The sequence below is a fragment of the Gracilinanus agilis genome, chromosome 5, assembly GCF_016433145.1.
Source record: "Gracilinanus agilis isolate LMUSP501 chromosome 5, AgileGrace, whole genome shotgun sequence".
Taxonomy (NCBI): Eukaryota; Metazoa; Chordata; class Mammalia; order Didelphimorphia; family Didelphidae; genus Gracilinanus; species Gracilinanus agilis.
In genome coordinates, this window is record NC_058134.1 from 234,545,025 (window position 1) to 234,565,893 (window position 20,869).

General features: G+C 36.8%; 1 protein-coding gene across 1 annotated transcript in view; it reads right to left on the reverse strand.

Moving 5' to 3' along the window:
- The window catches only part of CFAP54 (cilia and flagella associated protein 54), a 376,749-nt gene that overhangs the window by 143,676 nt on the left and 212,204 nt on the right, over nucleotides 1-20,869 (reverse strand). The window contains exons 43-46 of the mRNA XM_044679160.1: nucleotides 19,856-20,065; nucleotides 17,120-17,186; nucleotides 4,386-4,568; nucleotides 421-507 (exon numbers count right to left, since the gene is read on the reverse strand). Coding sequence (XP_044535095.1) covers nucleotides 421-507; nucleotides 4,386-4,568; nucleotides 17,120-17,186; nucleotides 19,856-20,065 — 547 coding nt within the window. The remainder of the gene's footprint in view (nucleotides 1-420; nucleotides 508-4,385; nucleotides 4,569-17,119; nucleotides 17,187-19,855; nucleotides 20,066-20,869) is intronic.

A 20,869-nucleotide genomic window follows, 5' to 3' on the forward strand; every position in this document is an offset into this window, starting at 1 on the left:
CCTAGCCCAGTGTTGGGCAAACTATGGCTTTCAGGCCAGATGCAGCCCCCTGAAATGTTCTATCCCACCCACACAACATTATTCCTAATCTGGCTAACACAATGAGTAGGATACAATACAATGAAACTTCGAAAGAGTTGCCTTAGAAACAGACTGACAGAGGAGCATTTCCTTTCCTTTGGCCCCCTCTTTAAAAAGTTTGCCCATCACTGGCCTAGCCTTTAGCCTTGCTCTTCTGCCTTGGAACCAATTTAGTATTGATTCTCAGACAGAAGCTAAGAATTAAAAAAAAAAATTATATGCCAAGGAGTGTCACAATTAAATCTATTTACAATAATAACCTAAAATGGGCAGCAAAATTATCATTGAAAAATAACCCAAAATCTAATTAATGTCTAAAACGCCAATGTGTCATATTACCTTAAGGATCCTTGTATCTATGGTTTTAAATATATCTTGGCAAACTTCACAGACAAAGTAATGGTTTAATGAAATAAGTGGCAGAATCTATAGAAGAGGAAAAAACCCAGTTAGATATTTCATTAGTACAGTTCATAAATATCTGAAAAATTGCCTCCCATTTAAGGAAAATATTAGTAGTGAAATAGTGAACACAGTCAATCTTTCCTTCCTTGGTAATCACAATGTTTGCCACTTTGCCCCTTGGGTGGCCATAGGAAGGTATGCCAAGTTTTCCAAAAAGTCAACACTCATAGCACAAGCTTCTTTTTAGATAGCTAAGGTAATATATAACTTAGTATTCCAGTCCCTGAGAAAGAGAAAAGAGTAAGTCCAGACTTTTGCATTTTCTAAACAAAATTAAGTCATTATGAAAGTTTCACCATCAATTTCAATGTTACCCCTGACTTATAGGGCACAGGAAATGGCATAACTTAAAACAAGAATTTAAATTGTTAATGGTCTCAGAGTATCTTGTTCCTGATCTGAACAACAAAGCATTTGGTCAAGATGGACCTCTAAGGTCCCCTGTGAGCTCTGAATCACATAGGAGAGAAAGCCGAGGCTGTTCATGCCAGAAACAAATGTCAATGTGGCGACCTCTTTTTTTTTTTTATTTTGCCCCCAAAACACAATTCCAATAGAGGGCATTAATGTCTATCCATCAGCCTCCTTTTGACACTAGTTTTGACCCAGAGCTTGTGTCTTGCCCAAAGTAAAGAAACATGAATTGTAAGATGGAAACATGGGTCTCTGATCTTTCCACGTCTGTTAGCTATGGGCTGCTGACTTAAGTGTGTGACTCATTTAACTTTTTTTGTTCATTATTCCTTGGGACATTTTTTTGCAAAATTGTCATAGCAAGCCAGCATGGAACCACAGAAAGAAGAACAAAGAAAGAACCATAGAAAGATTTGGAGAGAATGGGTCTGGGTTCAAATGACAACTTTGAGACTTACTTCCTTTGTTACCCTGGGCTTCAGGGCTATCATTTATAAGCATAAGGGTCTGAACAGGTAACTTCTGAAATCCCTTCTTTAAATCAATGATCCTATAATTTGGCTTCATGGATCTCTGTTGATGGCCCTGTCTTTGTTATGGACAACAGTTGCTTTTTAAAAAGGAATTAAGAACTCCCTCTGGATGATCAGAGACATATTTGGAGCCTAAGGTTTTGAAACAATTGTGGATGATGGTACCACTTCTCCATGGAAACCATTAGGGAGAAATAAAAGTCTTTTTTCCAAGGTGGTTGCAGTTGCCTCATTTCAAGGCAGTCCTTGCTATTTCTCACACATCTGAGAAAAATGTCAACTTTTCTTTTGAAATGAGCAAATTGTCTTGGAAACGAACATGCACTGATAAAGGATTCTGCTTAAAAAAATGCAACCAAGGCATAGCCCTGTCTTGAAAGAAACAAAGAAATCTAGATGGCTACCAAAGTACATCCAGGAACACTGGAGCAAAAAATAATTATTATGGTAATTAATAATAATCATAATAATAATAACAATAATCATGATGATTATGGAGATTGAGTTGCTAAGAGCTCCCAATAGAACAGATAAGAAAATTCCTGGGACTTTTTCCTGTTTTGTTGTCAGAAATGACTTAGCCATTTAATGTGAGGACTCTTTAACCACTTACTGAATCTGTGATGTCATTATATTACTGGGTCCTGGGACTTGTATATTTGGAATTGGGAAGATGCCATTTAAAAGTATGTTATATATTTCCTATGGACATGTGAGAGACTTTGAAACTACATTTCCCATGATTCCTCATGGCAAACAGGAAGTATGATGATGTAAGAGAGGGGTTAAATCTCCGGGGTGAGGAGGAAGTGGCTCTCTTAGCTAGGAGGCGTGGGATATATATGAAAGGTAAAAATGGCTGAGGCAATGTGAATTCTTACAGGTGTGTGGTCTAATGATTTTATTTCTATTCAGCATGGCTTTAATTAAACTACTAATTTATATTATTATTTCAGTCTTCATCATTTTTAATCGTAACAGACTCAAAAGGGAGTCTGAGTCAGAAGCTATCAGGGAGCCATTGTAGAATCAATAACAATCACTACCATTTAAATAGTTTTACTATTTGGAGAAATCTTTACAAATAAGTTCTCATTTGATTTTCCCAACCACCCTGGGAGATAGAGTCTCTTATTATCCCCATTTTATAGGTGAGAAAACTGAGGTTGATGGGAGTGAAGTGATTTGCTCAGGAGTAGACAGCTATGTCAACATGAAATCTGGAAACCCCAAGTTTGCCCCTCTCCCTTGAGAACTTACCTTAAGGGAAATCCCAGACTGACCTTGTTTCAGTCTGAACAATAGACCTTAAAGTACTTAATGATCCCAGTTTAGGTGGGACTAGTAGACATAATCAAATGTTAAATGCCCTTTTTGTCTTCAAAGTCTCCCACATTGTAACAGAAATCAATTCCCAGGAAGACCAACATCAGTGTAGGAACTATCCTTTTGTATCCATTGTAGTAGACCACTCCCTAATACTCCAGCCTCTTTCCCAAGCATGCTTACAATCTACCAGTGTATGTTAACTGTGCTTAATTCTCCAGAAGGTATATAAGATGTCTATGTTCTATTAGTCTTTGGAGAATCATCTAGCAGGGTGAAACTCTCAGAGACATTGACCCCAGAGCCCCCAGAGTTTTGACTCTGTATGGTATTTGGTGCTTGGCTCTGTGTGGCGACCAATATTTAAGGGCCAGTCTCTTTCCTGATTCAAGATTTGGTTTTACTGACCACTTAAGTGGTTCTGTGTTTTTCCAGGTTGACAGCTACTGAGTGTCTGAGGTATGAATTGAACTCAGTAGAAGAGAGAGAATAGGACAAAGAAATAGTCAAAGGCGAAACTCTAGAAGAAGGTGGACATGAAAGCTAGAAGGATAAAGAGAAGAGGAAAAATGCAAACTAGGAAAGAAGAGAAAGAGAAAGGAGGAGTCAGGCTCACAGGTTGTAGTAAAGGGGGAAATTATAACAACAGAAGCACAAAATTCTGATGGACACAAAAATTGGGAGAGAAGTTTTCTGAAGAGGTCCCTTTATGATTACTCTGCAAGAACAGAATAGCAGGGGGGAAAATCTGTGTTATCTACCCTCAGCTGGGGTACTATGATTTGTAATGTGCCTCTAGAGTACCAAAATACTTGGATCACGTTAGAGTTTGTCTTTTCACCCCCTCCTCCCCAAATAGATGAGTTGTGACTTTGCTCTATGGCTCACTGGGACAGGAATAAATATTCTCATTATGTTTCACAGTCAGCAATCTCTAGCCCACTTGGGTGCTCCTTTGGTGGTGAAACATAAATGATGAAACTACCGTGCTCAGCTCCCCTGCTAAGTACTCCTTGGACTAGATGGGCCATTGATGTGAATAGAATAAAAAGAAGGGCCCCTCACTGGAGTTTGTGTGCATCAACCTCAATGTCTGAGCTTTGAGATGCTGCTTAAATCATCTCTACCAAAAGACTTGAGAAGAACTAACGTGAGGACAGCAGGGGAAACAGATAAAAGCAGGCTGACAATGACTCATTTTGTATTCAGTGAGAATTTAAGGAGGTAGCCTCATGCAAGAATATGAATAACTTTAAATCTAAACTGACTAGGCTATGTGAGGATCTCCATTTCATAATCCTCAAAGGCCACATGAAAGAAATTGTCCAAAAGGAATTCCTGAAGGTCAGATAAAAGATGAGATGTGGCCAAATTATTGAAATATGTTCAGAATGGCTTTATTGTTTGAAATTTTTAGACTTCACACACTTTCTAGCTCTGTGACCTTGGGCAAGTCACTTAACCCCCATTGCCTAGCCCTTACCTCTATTCTGCCTTGGAACTAATACATGGTATTGATTCTAAGACAGAAGGGAAGGGTTAAAAAATATTTTTTAGATAACTCACGATAAGGTCATGGTGGACAGAATGGAGTTCATAACAGAGGTAACTCAGGCTGCTGAGGACAACAGACACATCTGCTCTGTATCGGTCGCTGAAGAGATCCAGCCCTGGAGTAAGTTGGGTGATTTCATAGTGGGCATACTCATGGTCATGTTTGGGATGGACAAGAGAGGTTCTAAGTAGAGCCTGAAATAAGAAAAAAAAAAGAGAAAATTAAACAGCTACTATAGTACTTCAGTAAACCTGAAGCAAAATATTATAATAAGGAAGGAGATGATTTTCTGAGAAGAGCACCCAGTGTTTATGCACACTGACCAAAGACCATGTATTCCTGAGGTTCTAAGAAATCATCATGGAGCAGGAGATGATGTTATTTACCTGGGCACAAAGCCACCTCATGGAAAAACTTTCTAATTGATACTCCTTGCCTCATTAGGCAGAAAGAAGGAAGCCACTGTGGTGAAAGTCTTCACGCATTTAGGGGACTCCCTGATGGTTTTTATTCTTTTGTTAAAAGTCAATGTGGTATGGCGGCCAGATTGTTTGACCTTAGAGTCAAGAAGACCCAAGTTCAGATCACCCTCTGGTCCTGACCAGATGTGTGATTCTGGGCAAGTAATTTCATTATTTCTCAGCCCCATTTGCTTCATCTGTACAACTGGGATAATAATAGCACCTACTTTACTAGGTTGTTATGAGAATTAAATTAGGTGATGTGTAAAGTACTTGGAAATCATGAGAGTGGTAGAGGAATTTTAGCTGTTGGTAATTATTAATAGTGTTATTATGAAAGGATAGGTTCAGTAAATATATGTATGGATCTAGGTATGTACGTGTATATTTTTTTAATATGTAAATATAAGTTAAGTGACTTAGAAGATAGAACATTGGGTTTAGAATCAAGCTAACTGTGATGGGGAAAGTCACTTAACTGCTTGCCTCAGTTTCCTCAACTATAAAATAAGCTAGAGAAGGAAATGGCAAACTATTCCAATATCTTTGCCACAAAAACCCCAAACAGAGAGTTGGACATGCCTGAAAATAACTGAACAATGAGAAGCATATATGTGTGTGTATGCATGTATATGTATGTACATACATATTTATGTGTGTATATATGTATATATGTGACAGTATGTATGTATATTACCTATGTCTATGTGTGGATATCTATGTCTATATGCATATATGACTGTCTATACATGTTTATATGTCTATACATCTTGCAAGTCTATAGGTATGGTTATATCTGTCAATATATATGTGAATGTTTATGTATGCATATATATTCTTTCTCTTGTGGATGCATCATATAATTCTTTTAAAAGGTGCCTCAGAAGAGAACCCTAAATATATGTCAATGACAAGTCAGAAGATGGGGCAAGATGCTACTTTAAGAATTTATGTCACAAAAAGTTATATGGACTTCCTGGTTGAGATGGCGGTGGAGTGGGGAGCAGTTGCTTGGCCTTTCCTGGCCAAAACATGTGGTCCTCCTCAAGAGGACATGGAGACAGGTCCAGAGGAATGAAGAGACCCCACAGCAGGGCGCAGAATCGGAGGTACATGGAGTTGGGGCATTTCCATGCTATAAAGGGGTGAAACAGCTCTCACTGGAGCACGAGCTGGGCAGCCCCCTCCTCCACCCCGCACCACCTGCAGTGCCAAAGCCAAAACACAAGAGTTGGAGCAAGTTTGGGGCATGCATTAAGTCCTTGGCAGCTACCTGGGGTCACCAGGGCCTGCCCCTGAGAGCAGCAAGACTTAAGACCCCAAGAGGCTAAAGAACACGCGGACTTTGGACACAGACCCTGAGCTCAGGCATGAATTATTGAATTAATAAATAAGACTAGAAGCTGGTATTTTGAAAAAACAGATAAAATAGACAACGTACTGGTCAATCTAGTAAATAAAAAGGAAAGAAAAAAACCAAATCATCAGTATTAAAGATGAAAAGGGAGACCTCACTTCTAATGAAGGGGAATTTAAGGCAATCATTAAAAATTATTTTGCCCAATTATATGGCAATAAATATAGCAATCTAGGAGATATGGATGAATATTTACAAAAATACAAATTGCCAAGATTAACAGCAGAAGAAATAGAATACCTAAATAATCCCATATCAGAAAAAGAAATTGAACAAGCCATCAAAGAACTCCCTAAGGAAAAATCGCCAGGGCCTGATGGACTCACAAGTGAATTCTATCAGACATTCAGAGAGCAACTAATCCCAATACTATACAAATTATTTGATATAATAAGCAAAGAAGGAGTCCTACCAAATTCCTTTTATGACACAAATAGGGTACCAATTCCAAAGCCATGTAGATCAAAAACAGAGAAAGAAAACCACAGACCAATCTCCCTAATGAAGATAGATGCAAAAACCTTAAATAGAATACTAGCAAAGAGACTCCAGCAAGTGATCAAGAGGATCATCCACCATGATCAGGTGGGATTTATACCAGGAATGCAAGGATGGTTCAACATCAGAAAAACCATCCACATAATTGACCATATCAACAAGCTAACAAACAAAAATCACATGATTATCTCAATAGATGCTGAAAAAGCTTTTGACAAAATACAGCACCCATTCCTATTGAAAACCCTGGAAAGCATAGGAATAGAAGGACCTTTCCTAAAAATAATAAACAGTATATACCTAAAACCATCAACAAACATCATATGCAATGGGGATAAATTAGAAGCCTTCCCAATAAGATCAGGAGTGAAACAAGGATGCCCATTATCACCTCTATTATTTAACATTGTACTAGAAACACTAGCAGTTGCAATTAGAGAAGAAAAAGAAATTGAAGGTATCAAAATAGGCAATGAGGAGACTAAGCTATCACTCTTTGCAGATGATATGATGGTCTACTTAAAAAATCCTAGAGAATCAACTAAGAAACTTGTAGAAATAATCAACAACTTTAGCAAAGTTGCAGGATACAAAATAAATGCACATAAATCATCAGCATTTCTATATATTTCCAACACTTTAGAGCAGCAAGAGGTAGAAAGAGAAACACCATTTAAAATCACCCTAGGCAATATAAAATACTTAGGAATCTATCTACCAAAACAAACACAGGAATTATACAAAAACAACTACAAAACACTTTCCAAACAATTAAAACTAGATCTAAACAATTGGAAAAGCATTGATTGCTCATGGGTAGGAAGAGCTAACATAATAAAAATGATCATTCTACCGAAATTAATGTACCTATTTAGTGGCATACGTATCAAACTACCAAAAAAATTTCTATTGAATTAGGAAAAACTATAACAAAGTTCATCTGGAATAACAAAAGATCAAGAATATCAAGGGAAATAATGAAAAAAAATGTGAAGGAAGGGGGCCTAGAAGTACCAGATATTAAACTATACTATAAAGCAGCAGTCATCAAAACAATATGGTACTGGCTAAGAGACAGAAGGGAGGATCAGTGGAATAGACTTGGGGTAAGTGACATCAGCAAGACAGTGTATGATAAACCCAAAGAGCCCAACTTCTGGGACATGAATCCACTATTTGACAAAAATTGCTGGGAAATTTGGAAAACAATATGGGAGAGATTAGGTTTAGATCAACACCTCACACCCTACACCAAGATAAATTCAGAATGGGTGAATGACTTGAATATAAAGAGGGAAACTATAAATAAGTTAAGTTAACACAAATAGTATACTTTTCAGATCTCTGGGAAAGGAAAGATTTTAAAAACCAAGCAAGAGTTAGAGAAAATTGCAAAATGTAAAATAAATGATTTTGATTATATCAAACTAAAAAGCTTTTGTACAAACAAAAACAATGTAGCCAAAATCAGAAAGGAAACAACAAATTGGGAAAAAATCTTTATAACAAAAAACTCTGACAGGGATCTAATTATTCAAATATACAAGGAGTTGTTAAACCAACTGTATAAAAAAATCAAACCATTCCCCAATTGATAAATGGGCAAGAGATAGGAATAGGGAACTTTTAGATAAAGAATTGAAAAGTATCAATAAGAACATGAGAAAGTGTTCTAAATCTCGAATAATTAGAGAAATGCAAATCAAAACAACTCTGGGGTATCACCTCACACCTAGCAGGTTGGCTAAAATGAAAGAAGGGGAGAGTAATGAATGCTGGAGGGGATGTGGCAAAACTGGGACATTAATGCATTGCTGGTGGAGTTGTAAACTGATCTAACCATTCTGGCTGACAATTTGGAACTATGCTCAAAGGGCTATAAAAGAATGCCTGCCCTTGGATCCAGCCATACCATTGTTGGGTTTGTACCCCAAAGAGATCATAGATAAACAGACTTGTACAGAAATATTTATAGCTGCACTTTTTTGTAGTGGCAAAAAATTGGAAAATGAGGGTATGTCCTTCAATTGGGGAATGGCTGAAGAAATTGTGGTATATGCTGGTGATGGAATACTACTGTGCTCAAAGGAATAATAAACTGGAGGAATTCCATGTGAACTGGAGAGACCTCCAGGAATTGATGCAGAGCGAAAGGAGCAGAGCCAGAAGAACATTGTACACAGAAACCAATACACTGTGGCAAAATAGAATGTGGTAGGTCTTCTGTACTAGCAGTAATGCTGTGACCCTGGACATTTCTGAGGGACTTATGGAAAAGAATGCTACCACATTCAGAGGAAGAACTACAGGAGTAGAAACAGAAGAAAAACAACTGCTTGAACACATTTGTTGAGGTGGACATGATTGGGGATGTAGACTCGAAACTACCACACCAATGCAACTATCAACAATTTGGAAATAGGTCTTCATCAATGACACATGTTAAAACCAGTGGAAATACGCATCAACCATGGTGGGGAACTCGGGGGGTGAAGGGGAAAGTAAGAACATGAATTATGTAACCAAGCTAACTTTTCTAAAAAATAAATATTAATAAATGTTTAAAAAAAGAATTTATGTAACAAATGTGTTTTTAATATCTTAAAGAGAACTAGTCAAATTTTTTAAATGCCTCAATTACCCGTCATAATTTTGGTTAGCAATTTTTATTAATGGGTTTATATTTATATAAAATTTATATAAATTATTTATATAAAATATATAATATATATAATATATTTATATAAAAGTCAGCTCTCCAATTTTACTATTTTTCTAAAAGAAATAATTCCATATCTAAAACCAAACTCCCTTTGCTTCAGAAACAAGGAAGATGAAAGAAGAAAAAGCAAGAGTGAGGAGTTGGAGCAAATGAAGGGTCTGAAGGCTTCACCTCCCCAGTGCATCTGCTATCTCTCCTCCTCTTGCCTTTTGAAGCATGAGCAGGAGGTATTTGATACCCTGGATACTGAAAGATCTAGCCTTGTATTCAGAAATGCTATCCCCAGAGAACTGTCTTAGCAAGCTTTCATTTAATCAGCATCTTCTGATACATAAATCAAGAAGTTTTATTCTTTAAAGTAAACAAAGCATCTAGTAATTTGCAAAGACCCATGGTTTTATCTCCAGACTGGGGGGTGGGGAGGGGGGTAGGNGTTAACACAAATAGTATACTTTTCAGATCTCTGGGAAAGGAAAGATTTTAAAAACCAAGCAAGAGTTAGAGAAAATTGCAAAATGTAAAATAAATGATTTTGATTATATCAAACTAAAAAGCTTTTGTACAAACAAAAACAATGTAGCCAAAATCAGAAAGGAAACAACAAATTGGGAAAAAATCTTTATAACAAAAAACTCTGACAGGGATCTAATTATTCAAATATACAAGGAGTTGTTAAACCAACTGTATAAAAAAATCAAACCATTCCCCAATTGATAAATGGGCAAGAGATAGGAATAGGGAACTTTTAGATAAAGAATTGAAAAGTATCAATAAGAACATGAGAAAGTGTTCTAAATCTCGAATAATTAGAGAAATGCAAATCAAAACAACTCTGGGGTATCACCTCACACCTAGCAGGTTGGCTAAAATGAAAGAAGGGGAGAGTAATGAATGCTGGAGGGGATGTGGCAAAACTGGGACATTAATGCATTGCTGGTGGAGTTGTAAACTGATCTAACCATTCTGGCTGACAATTTGGAACTATGCTCAAAGGGCTATAAAAGAATGCCTGCCCTTGGATCCAGCCATACCATTGTTGGGTTTGTACCCCAAAGAGATCATAGATAAACAGACTTGTACAGAAATATTTATAGCTGCACTTTTTTGTAGTGGCAAAAAATTGGAAAATGAGGGTATGTCCTTCAATTGGGGAATGGCTGAAGAAATTGTGGTATATGCTGGTGATGGAATACTACTGTGCTCAAAGGAATAATAAACTGGAGGAATTCCATGTGAACTGGAGAGACCTCCAGGAATTGATGCAGAGCGAAAGGAGCAGAGCCAGAAGAACATTGTACACAGAAACCAATACACTGTGGCAAAATAGAATGTGGTAGGTCTTCTGTACTAGCAGTAATGCTGTGACCCTGGACATTTCTGAGGGACTTATGGAAAAGAATGCTACCACATTCAGAGGAAGAACTACAGGAGTAGAAACAGAAGAAAAACAACTGCTTGAACACATTTGTTGAGGTGGACATGATTGGGGATGTAGACTCGAAACTACCACACCAATGCAACTATCAACAATTTGGAAATAGGTCTTCATCAATGACACATGTTAAAACCAGTGGAAATACGCATCAACCATGGTGGGGAACTCGGGGGGTGAAGGGGAAAGTAAGAACATGAATTATGTAACCAAGCTAACTTTTCTAAAAAATAAATATTAATAAATGTTTAAAAAAAGAATTTATGTAACAAATGTGTTTTTAATATCTTAAAGAGAACTAGTCAAATTTTTTAAATGCCTCAATTACCCGTCATAATTTTGGTTAGCAATTTTTATTAATGGGTTTATATTTATATAAAATTTATATAAATTATTTATATAAAATATATAATATATATAATATATTTATATAAAAGTCAGCTCTCCAATTTTACTATTTTTCTAAAAGAAATAATTCCATATCTAAAACCAAACTCCCTTTGCTTCAGAAACAAGGAAGATGAAAGAAGAAAAAGCAAGAGTGAGGAGTTGGAGCAAATGAAGGGTCTGAAGGCTTCACCTCCCCAGTGCATCTGCTATCTCTCCTCCTCTTGCCTTTTGAAGCATGAGCAGGAGGTATTTGATACCCTGGATACTGAAAGATCTAGCCTTGTATTCAGAAATGCTATCCCCAGAGAACTGTCTTAGCAAGCTTTCATTTAATCAGCATCTTCTGATACATAAATCAAGAAGTTTTATTCTTTAAAGTAAACAAAGCATCTAGTAATTTGCAAAGACCCATGGTTTTATCTCCAGACTGGGGGGTGGGGAGGGGGGTAGGAGCTTTTTAATTCAGAGAAAAGTCCTTTCATCCATAAAAGCAAAGAATCAAAAACCTAAGGGGCAAAGAATTGATACAACTGGTTTCTTTTTTTTCCTTATTCAAAGTACCTCAGGTCACTGAGGCCAACCACATTTTTATTTGGAGGTGAAGTAGCCCAAATCCTTTGGCTACTGAAGAAATCAGGCCACAAACTACAGCATGAAGTCAAGAATGACATTTTGACAACATAAACACAAATAATCCTGATCAGCACCAGAAAAAAGAAGAAGGGAATTATCTGAAGAGACCAATATGTATGGCCAAGGAACTCATTGGACACTCCTCTTTAACTCTGGGATTCTATCAAACAGCTACAACATATTGTAAACCCAGGATACAGTTCCTATGGTTCCCTGAATGGTCCCCCTAAATAGGCAGGTCACCCCATGCTCCTTATACAAGGTTTCCCAGAAGTCTTGATTTGTAAATTACACTAAGACTTTTGTGAGTCTATTTTTATTTTCCTCTCAATTACTTTTCAGAGGGTTTCAACCTGTTCTTTCACATCCTACTTCCTGACTTAATTTACAGTAATTTTTTTTTAAACCCTGACCTTCCATCTTAGAATTGATACTGTGTATTGGTTCAGTCAAAAGAGTGGTAAAAGCTAGGCAATGGGTAACAATATATTATTTATATTATTATATTATATACATGTATATAATATAACACAACAGAATAAAATAGAACATAATATAATATAGTAAAGTATGATATAATAAAATACAGTATTATATATATATATATATTATATGATTTGCCCAGGCTTATACTGCAAAGTGTCTGAGATTAGATTGAAACCCAGGACCTTCCATCTCTAGGCCTGGCTCTCAATCCACTGAGTCACTTATAGCTGCCCCCCCATTTACAGTGATATAAAGTAACAAATTGTTTCCTACCATTCTATGTCTTGGAAGGGAAATATTTAGCTTGCTAATATCACTGAAGCCCTAATTCTAAGTATTCCAAGAGAAAAGAGGGAAATACTCTTTTAAAAATATTTTAATTTTCCTTTTTATTATGAACTTAAAAATGACCAAACCCAAATATGCCAATAAACAAATACTAAGACTGTATAATAAATTTGATCTTCCAGTCTATAGTTTATATTTAAGTATATGTATATGTGTGTGTAATAATCAAATTGCTGTTTTCGTTAGCACTCCTGTCCTTTTAGTTTTCCTCTGAGTATTAAAATATTCTTGACCTTATTGAAACACATCTGACAATAAAATAAAGTGACCTCCAAAGTCTTCCTGTGACAAGTGGGGATCTTGCCTTGAATTCACTAGTGAAGTAACAGGCTGAAACTTCTTCAAGGCTGGCATGGACTTATGGGTATGGCTGCCATTTGAGGACCAAAAGGCAAAGAGATTCATTAGCATCTGAATCTGGACTTTAGTGCTGGAAGGGTTATAGAGAGGTTGTCTAAGTCTAAACCTTCTAATTTATTATTTATGAGAAAATTAAGACCCCAAGAACACATGGAGGAGTCAAGATAGATCTTAGATCTCCAAAGATCCAGTCACGACCTCTATCATTTTAACTATTGTTCTTATTTTCATTTTTGTCCTTTTTCTGAGTGGTGATCTCAATATTGTGGTTACTTTGTATGATTTAACACTTGTTTATTTGAATATATGTTTGGGGTTTTGGTTTCACAAGATTATTTCACTTACAAAAATTAATATGGAAATGGGTTTTATGTGACAATGCATGTATAACCTAGTGGAGTTGCTTGTCAACTCCTGGAGGGGAGAGGGGAAAAGGGAGGGAGAGAACATGAATCAACTTTGGAAAACTTATGTTCAAATTTGTTATTGGAATAAAATAAAGATGAAATTTTAAAAAATAATGTGGTTCATTGCTCTTCTGACTCAGATTACAATCCCTTCATGACTTTTTTTTAAACCCTTGCCTTCTGTCTTAGAAGCTGTACTAAATATTGGTTTCTAGGCTAAAGAGCAGTAAGGGCTAGGCAATGGGTAATATAGAGTCACAGAGCTAGGAAGTGTCTGAGACAAAATTTGAACCCAGAAAGTCCCTGTCTCTAGGCCTGGCTCTCTATCCACTGAGTCACCTAACTGCCCCTACAGTCAAATTTTTAAGAAGGATGTAGTATTACCACCTCCTTTGAAAGGCAAGTTTGGATATGAGCTTATAATGAAGCATGGGTAGAAAAGGCTATTTGGAGAGGATCTTGTGAGCTCTAGCAGACAGATTTCATGGATTGTGGTTATTATAGCCCAGACAGAATGGTAATTTGCTCTATTAGTGAATTCTCCCTTCGTAAACAAAGTTGCTTCCTTTCTACTTTTTGATGCTTTCTTGGTAATGATGAAGATGCTTAGAGTGAGTCCAAAAGGAACTGAATAATAATAAATAGAATACAAGCAAAAAGACTCCAGCAAGTGATCATGAGGGTTATTCATTATGATCAGGTGAGATTTATACCAGGAATGCAAGGATGGTTCAATATTAGGAAAACCATCCACATAATTGACCATATAAACAAGCAAACCAACAAAAAACAAATGATTATATCAATAGATACAGAAAAAGTCTGACAAAATACAACATCCATTCCTACTGAAAACACTAGAAAGTATAGGAAATAGAAGGGACTTTCCTAAAAATAATAAACAGTATACCATCAACAAGCATCATCTGCAATGGGGATAAATTAGAAGCCTTTCCAATAAGATCAGGAGTGAAACAAGGATGCCCACTATCACCTCTATTATTTAGCATTGTACTAGAAACACTAGCAGTAGCAATTAGAAAAGAAAAAGAAATAGACGATATCAAAATAGGCAATGAGGAGACCAACCTATCACTCTTTGCAGATGATATGATGGTCTACCTAAAAAATCCTAGAGAATCAATTAAAAAGCTATGAAAATAACAACTTTAGCAAAGTGGCAGGATACAAAATAAATGCACATGGGTGACTCAGTGGATTGAGAGTCAGGCCTAGAGACTGGAGGTCCTGGGTTCAAATCTGACCTCAGACACATCCTAGCTGTGTGACCCCCATTGCCTAGCTCTTACCACTCCTCTGACTTGGAGCCAATACACAGTATTGACTCCAAGACAGAAGATAAGGATTTAATTTAAAATAAAATATATCACACTAGACAATATAAAATACTTAGGAATCTATTTACCAAAACAAACACAGGAATTATATGAACACACTACAAAACACTTTTCAAACAATTAAAACTAGATCTAAACAAGTGGAAAAACATTGATTGCTCATGGGTAGGATGAGCTAACATAATAAAAATGACCATTCTACCCAAATTAATTTACTTATTTAGTGCCATACCTATCAAATTACCAAGAAACTTTTTTACTGAATTAGAAAAAACTATAGCAAAGTTCATTTGGAAGAACAAAAGATCAAGAATATCCAGGGAAATGATGGAAAAAAAAAGTGAAGGAAGGTGGCCTAGCAGTACCAGACCTTAACTGTACTATAAAGCAGTAGTCATCAAAACAATATGGTACTGGCTAAGAGACAGAAAGGAGGATCAGTGGAATAGACTTGGGGAAAGTGACCTCAACAAAGGAGTCTATGATAAACCCAAAGAACCCATTTTTGTGACAAAAATCCACTATTTGATAAAAACTGCTGGGAAAATTGGAAAACAATATGGGAGAGATTAGGTTTTGATCAACATCTCACACCCTACACTAAGATAAATTCAGAATGGGTGAATGCCATGAATATAAACACAGAATAGTATACCTGTCAGATCTCTGAGTAAGGAAAGGTTTTAAAACCAAACAAGAGTTAGAAAAAATTACGAAATGTAAAATAAATAATTTTGATTACATTAAATTAAAAAGGTTTTGTACAAACAAAACCAATGCAACCAAAATTAGAAGGGAATCAACAAATTGGGAAGAAATCTTTATAACAAAAAACTTTGACAAAGGTCTAATTACTCAAATATATAAGAAGCTAAATCAATTGTTCAAGAAATCAAGCCATTCCCCAATCGATAAATGGGCAAGGGACATGAATAGGCAATTTTCAGATAAAGAAATCAAAGCTATAATTAAGCACATGAAAAAGTGTTCTAAATCTCTTATAATTAGAGAAATGCATATCAAAACAACTCTGAGGCACCACCTAACCCCTTGCAGAATGGCTAACATGACAGCAAAGGAAAGTAATAAATGTTGGAGGGGATGTCCAAAATTGGGACATTAATGCATTGCTGGTGGAGTTGTGAATTGATCCAACATTCTGGATGGCAATTTGGAACTATGCCCAAAGGGCTATAAAAGATTATCACATACCACTGCTGTGTACCCCAAAGAGATCATAAGGAAAAAGACATGTACAGGGGGGCAGCTGGGTAGCTCAGTGGAGTGAGAGTCAGGCCTAGAGACAGGAGGTCCTAGGTTCAAACTCGGCCTCAGCCACTTCCCAGCTGTGTGACCCTGGGCAAGTCACTTGACCCCCATTGCCCACCCTTACCAATCTTCCACCTATGAGACAATACACCGAAGTACAAGGGTTAAAAAAAAAAGACATGTACAAAAATATTTATAGCTACGCTCTTTGTAGTGAAAAAAAAATTGGAAAATGATGGGATGCCCTTCAATTAGGGAATGGCTGAACAAACTGTGGTATCTGATGGTCATGGAATACTATTGTGCTGAAAGGAATAAAGAATTGGAGGAATTCCATGTGACCTGGAACAACCTCCAGGAATTGATGCAGAGTAAAAAGAGAAGAAGAACCAAGAGAATATTGTACACAGAGACTGATACATTATGGTAAAAATATAATGTAATGGACTTCTCTACTAGCAGCAATGCAAGGATCCAGAGCAAGGCTGAGGGACTTATGAGAAAGAATACTATTCACATTCAGAGGAAGAACTGTGGAAGTAGAAACACAGAAGAAAAACAACTGCTTGAACACATGGGTTGATGCAGATATGATTTGGGATTTAGACTCTAAACAACCACCCCAGTGCAAATACTAATAATATGGAAATAGGTCTTGATCAATGACACATGTAAAACCCAGTGGAAATATGCGTTGGCTATCAGGGAGAGGGTGCAGGAGAGGGGAGAAAAAGAACATGAATCATGGAATTGTGTAAAAAATTTTTTAAGAATTTAATTAAAACATTTACAAACTTCAAAAAAAAAAAAAAGGAGCTAAGCAGAAGGGTTAGCTAGCAGAGTCAAATGGGCTCATTACTTCTAAACACAGCTTACTCCTTTCCTATCAACCACAATTTTTAGGCAACTAGATTAGTTAAGCAATATACTGGCCAGGTTACTATGTAAAATCATAAATAGTTACCTTAAAAAAAAATGAAGAGAAAATGCAACATTCAATCCTCTCGTTCATATTTGATGTTAAAATGTATCTGAAAAAATAATAAAAAATTATTTGATGGGTAACCAATTTTTTAAAAATATTTTGGAAAAACTATGTAATTAGTCTTTGAATACACTGTAGTATTTGTATTTTAATAAGTTTCCAGTTGATGAAATGAACTAGTTTTATTGAATAATAAATTACTCAGCTCTCTTCATTCCCAAAGAACTCAAAAGGTGGTATAATTTGTTCTTTCTTTATGAAGGAGGATAGTTTCCTCTTCTTATTTACTTTGATAGTTGGTGATGGGGTGGACATGCAGTTTTGGGAGGGAAAGAGAAAGAGCATTTATTAAGTACCTATTGTGTGTCAGGCATTGTGTTAAGTACTTTTTAATTTTATAAACATTATCTAATTTGATCCTCACAACCCTTGAAGGTGTTATTTTATTATCATTCCTATGTTATAGATGAGGAAACTGAGGCAGACAGAGGTAAAGTGAATTGCCAAGGGTCACCTAGCTAATAAAACGTCTAAGGTTGGATTTGAACTCAGGAAGATAGGTCTTCTTAACTACAGGCCTGGTGCTCTGTGTACTGTGGTGCCACATAGCTGTACCTCATTTTATAGAGGAAGAAACTGAGATATTGTCCAGTAAAATTTCCATGGCAGCACCTTAATTTGAAACAGAGTCGGTGGGAGGGGGGAGAGGGAAGGAGGTAAAGAAGGAAGAGAGGGAGGGAGGGAGACAAAGAGATAATAAGGAAAAAATGCTACAAAAATATTTACAGCCATGCTCTTTGTGGTGGCAAAAAAATTGGAAAATGAGAGAATGTCCTTCGATTGGGGAATGGCTGAACAAATTGTGGTATCTGTTGGTGATGAAATACTATTTGCTCAAAGGAATGAAGAACTGGAAGAATTCCATGTGAACTGGAAAGACCTCCAGGAATTGATGTAGAGTGAAAGGAGCAGATCCAGGAGAACATTGTACACAGAGACTGATACACTGTGGTACAATTGAAAATAACGGACTTCTCTACTAGCAGCAATGCAAGGATCCAGAGCAAGGCTGAAGGACTTATGAGAAAGAAAACTAGCCACATTCAGAGGAGGAACTGTGGGAGGAGAAACACAGAAGAAAAACAACTGCTTGAATACATGGGCTGATGGGGATATTATTGGGGATGTAGACACTAAATGATAACTCTTATCCAACTATCAATAATATGGAATTAGGTCTTGATCAATGATACATGTAAAACCCAGTGGAATTGTGCGTCTTCTAAGGGGGGGTTATGGGGTTTTGGAGGAGAGAGAAAGAACATGAAATATGTAACTATGGGAAAATATTCAAAATAAAAATTTAAAAATAAAATATTAAAAAAAAGAAAGGAGAGAGGGAGGACCAATCAGGTTCCCAGTAAATAAGATTTCAGCAAATTACATTATACTTTTAATTTGTTTCTTTTACAAACAATAATTCCTAAATTTTCCAAATACATTAGTGTGCTTATTATTATAAATGAGTAAACAGACTTATGTGGGTATTATAAAACCAAGGGAAAATTCCATAAATTTTCTTCTTAATTTCTCTCTGGGCTCAGGATATTATGGATTCGTGTAACTACCTCACCTGTTAGGACAGGGGCCCAGCATTTCATCTTCTCTTCCTCCAAGAAGCTAAAGCTATGGGAAAAGCTTTAGGGAAATTCTATGGTATAGGCTCCTCTCAGTAGAGATAAAAAGAACCCCAAGAGGCCATCCAGTCCCACCTCTCATTTTAGAGATGAGGCAAAAGAGACCCAGAGAGGTCATAGGGACCATAGAATTAGAGCTGAAAGAGATACCAGAGAAAACTGAGACCCAGAGAGGACATATGGGTAGAAGTAGCAAAAATAGGATTTGAATCCAAATTGTCTGACACCAGAGCATTCTTCCCATCCATACAGGATCAACTAATTTTGAGCTGGAAGATACCACAGAGTCCAACCCTCTCATTTTATAGATGAGGAAACTAAGGCACCACCACACATGAGCACGTGTGTATGTGTAACTTCCTTAAAGTAAAATATCACAGTAAGCATTGGAGGAAGGATTGAAATCTAGGTCCCATTTCTCCTCAAATAACTGTTTAGTTTTTTGCTTTTTAAAAACTGAATTAAAATCAGCTAATATTCATGAAACATTAACAGCTTTAGGCATTGGTCACCTACATTATGGCAACTGATAAGTGGAATCAATCTTTTGTGGATATAGGACAAGAAGGCACAATCACACCATCTAAACTCATGGCATGTGACAGCATGGGCAGCTAAGTTGTGCCATTGTGCAAAAAGTCCTGGGTCTGGAGTCTGGAAGACATCTTCCCAAGTTCAAATCTGGCCTCAGACACTTACAGCTGTGTGACCCTGGACAAGTCATTTAACACTACTGGCCTCAGTTTATTCACCTGTCAAATGAGCTGGAGAAGGAAATGGAAAACCATTTCCTGTGCCATTGTGTCAAACTGTGCCAAGAAAACCCCAAATGGGGTCACACAGAAATCAGAAATTAGTGAAACAACAACAAACAACAGTGAAGTTTTGATGCTTTGAGAAGAAATAAGACAGTATCTCCAGCATCAAAGATATTACATTCATGGAAACAACAAAGAATTGAGTTATTGGTTGGTTGGTCAGTCTTTTAATGGACAAAGAAGAAGGGTCTTTCACTTACTGGGCCATCTTTGCTGTTATGACTCCTCCCTGCAAGCATCCCCAAATGCCAGCTTTTGACAGAAAATCTTCACTATAATCGATGTAGTTTGAACCCACAAGGGCATCAAGAGGTTTTTGGGTGGAGCTGACAATTTCTTTCCAAGTATGTAGAACATCTTTTTTTTTTAATATGGCATCAAGAGCTTGACTCCAGCATTTAAAAGCTGCCCTGTAATATCAAAGAAAAAGAAAGAAAGGAAGGAAGGAAGAGAGAGAGAGAGAGAGAGAGAGAGAGAGAGAGAGAGAGAGAGAGAGAGAGAGAGTCATTTAGAAATATGCAACTTTCCTGGGTGTAGGCTTTATGAGGTCAGAATTGTTTCTTTTATCACCACAAATCTATTTTTAATTAAGAAAGCAAATACATGTTTGGACCAGTTCAGATGATATTTTATTAATATTATTAGTGTATAATTAAAGGAATAAGGAGTGTTTGCATAAAAGGATGATTCCATTCTCAAAGAGGAAAGAGAAAATCAGAGAGTCAATCGCTGGAGAAGTATTTCTCAAGTTCCTCTCACATCCCCATACTAGGTAGGGATAAAATATTTCCAAAAGAAATGACTCACAAAATGTAATACTAAAATAATGGGATAAATTATGCAATAATGATAATGGAAACATGTAAACAACAGAACTGTTCAATTAATTAAAATAACATGCAAATTGGAATAAACTGTTTTAAAAAGTTTTCCTCAATTCTAGCAACTCTTCCCCTTCTTAAAAATTCACCTTCTGGCTTCCGGGTTAAGATGGCGGCAGAGTAAGAAGCAGCTCTAAACCTCTCCTGACCGAAACACACAAAACTCCTCAAGGGGACATAAAAACAAGTCCAGACGAACGGAGGAACCCCACAACAGGGCGCAGCGTGGAAGGTACGTGGAATCGAGACATTTCCAAGCTAAAAAGGGCTCTCACTCAAGCGCGAGCTGAGCAACCGCCCCACCCCCACCCCCTCCACACTCACCTATAGCTC